The following is a 2,555-nucleotide window of genomic DNA, read 5'->3' on the forward strand; positions in this document are numbered from 1 at the left end:
ATGCGTATTCTCATGTTTCGTGCCTGTCCATAATGTTTCGGTTTTTGGTTTTCCTGAAAAGTTCAGTTCTCTTCCCATCTCTAGATTGGTTTGATCAATAATGTAAAGTTAATTACAATGTTTTTTATCAGACTGGGCTAAGTGGTGCACTGGAGACATTATGTGGCCAAGGATTTGGAGCAAAAGCTTATAGTATGTTAGGAATGTATCTACAAGCATCTTGTTGGATTTCCATCTTCTTCACGATCCTCACCTCGGTTGTCTGGTTTTTCACCGAACCTATCCTCATTTTACTTCAACAAGATCCTCAAATCTCCAACATGGCTGCTCTCTACATCAAGTATCTTATTCCTGGGCTATTTGCATATGGGATTATACAAAACATATTAAGGTTTCTTCAAACACAATCGGTTGTATACCCTTTGGTATGGTGTTCGTTAGTCCCTTTCATCGCCCATATTGTATTTAATTATGTACTCGTGTATCACACTTCTTTGGGTTACATTGGATCACCGTTGGCTGTTTCGGTTTCATTCTGTATCTCAGCACTTATGCTGATTGGATATGTGCTTTTATCGCAAAGATTTAAGGAAACATGGCGAGGTTTTTCGATGGACTCATTTAAACATGTTGTTGCTGGTTTGAAACTCGGTCTTCCGTCTGCTGCTATGGTTTGGTTAGTTAACAGTTCTTGCATTCTTTGATGTTTTGAGAACATATATATATGCATGAATATTTTATTATTTGGATATATGAATCAAAGCTGACATTTTGTTGTGTCTTTTAAAGCTTAGAGTATTGGGCTTTTGAGTTGCTTGTGCTGCTGGCTGGGCTTTTGCCAAATTCTGAAATATCAACTTCCTTGATTGCAATGTGGTAAGAATGACTAGAAAGTTAATTACTGAACATAAGTTTACTTTCAAAAACACATCTAAGATTTAAGAACACTTTCTTTATATTAGTGTAAACACGGAAGCTATCACCTACAACTTTATGTACGGGCTAAGTGCCGCTGCAAGGTTAGATGCAACGATCTTACTCCATTCCAAATATATAAAAACACTTATTTTAACATTATTAACTGGACAGCACACGCGTGTCAAACGAGCTGGGAGCTGGGAATGCCGAAAGAGCTAAACATGCCATGGATGTGTCTCTAAAGCTTGCTGTCATCATTGCACTTGCAATTCTTTTAGCTTTGGGCTTTGGTCACGATATATGGGCTGGCCTTTTTAGTGACAGTCCGGTAATCATAAACGAATTCGCTTCCATGACGCCCTTCTTGTTGATCTCCCTTATGGTTGATTCTATCCAAGGAGTCTTATCAGGTTTGCATAAATCTTAAATCGTATTAGTGTTTTATGGGAGGTTTTGGGTTGGAAACGGGTCATTTTAAGTCGGGTCAGACTGACTGGTTGACCTGTTACAGTAAGGCTGTTGTTTTAATTATATATATTCTTCTACACATGATTTTTCAGGGGTAGCAAGGGGATGTAGTTGGCAACATGTGGCTGTGTACATAAACATATCAATATTTTATATGATTGGCATGCCGGTTGCAGTTGTCCTTGCTTTTCTACTCAAACTATATGCCAAGGTGAAATTTCTTAATGCATATCCGTGTTTTGTTTTAATGCATAATGTGCAAGAGAACGTGGCTTGCTTTATCATATTTGTGTTTTGACATTATATAACGAGACTATATGATTTGTAGGGGTTGTGGATTGGCTTGATAACCGGCCTCTCGGGTCAAACTGGAGCTCTGCTACTACTAGTGTATCTCAAAAGGTGGGCGCGAGTGGAACTCAACGCTAGTAATAATTTGAACATCATGATTCATATTTGACCGAATTTTTTCATGTCTTGTGGAACCTAAAACACAAAGTAAGCCTGTGTTTGAACTCATGTTTTGTTCTATATGAATGGCATCTACCCCTTTAATTAAGCCATGTTTTTTGCATGGTGATTTATTTGCTTTTGTTTGTTCTAATTCTCTTACCTAGGTTAGCCTAGCATATATAAACAAGTAATAGGCCCCCCTCCTAATTTTCCTTTCTCTTGTTCAAAACAACTTTTTATAATTTTTATTATTAGTATTAATATTAAATAATTAAAATATTAGTTTTTTTATAACATCTAAAACTTGTATGCTCTTCGGTTATTCGAAGGGAATACTCACAAATTTGTGAAATTGAAGATGACTTTCTCACAACGGGTGCCTATCATACTATAAACCTTCTGTTGAATCAACACAAAATCAATCATACCTAAATGACTACAAATCGCATGAATATGATAAATATCCGTTCAGATGCTTAAGCATAATTATCATTCTCGACGCTCGATATAAGTACTCGAATGGTTACATATCCTATGTTGCTTAATTGACTAACTTAGGACACGGATTATGTAGATTTCTACAAGTCTTTACCAAACTAAGTTAACCATCTAATGTTGGAATTAATCATTACCACAACTAAAATATATAATCACAAGATAAGTCTCAATCTATTACATTTATTTATTATTACAAAATACTAAACACTACGTGAATA

At 35.9% G+C, this 2,555-nt stretch overlaps 1 protein-coding gene across 1 annotated transcript; it reads left to right on the plus strand.

The window, feature by feature from the left end:
* LOC143558770 (protein DETOXIFICATION 19-like) lies at positions 1 to 1,967 on the plus strand. The gene is made up of 6 exons (XM_077047538.1): positions 1 to 676; positions 790 to 876; positions 963 to 1,019; positions 1,090 to 1,328; positions 1,479 to 1,597; positions 1,715 to 1,967. The coding sequence occupies exons 1-6, from the start codon at positions 195 to 197 to the stop codon at positions 1,844 to 1,846; spliced, it is 1,116 nt and encodes a 371-aa protein (XP_076903653.1). The 5' UTR covers positions 1 to 194; the 3' UTR covers positions 1,847 to 1,967.
* The last annotated feature ends 588 nt before the right edge of the window (positions 1,968 to 2,555 follow it).

Source organism: Bidens hawaiensis, unplaced genomic scaffold (assembly GCF_021521415.1).
Source record: "Bidens hawaiensis isolate Kalapana, Puna unplaced genomic scaffold, B.hawaiensis_p1.1 tig00019655_1, whole genome shotgun sequence".
NCBI classification, from domain to species: Eukaryota; Viridiplantae; Streptophyta; class Magnoliopsida; order Asterales; family Asteraceae; genus Bidens; species Bidens hawaiensis.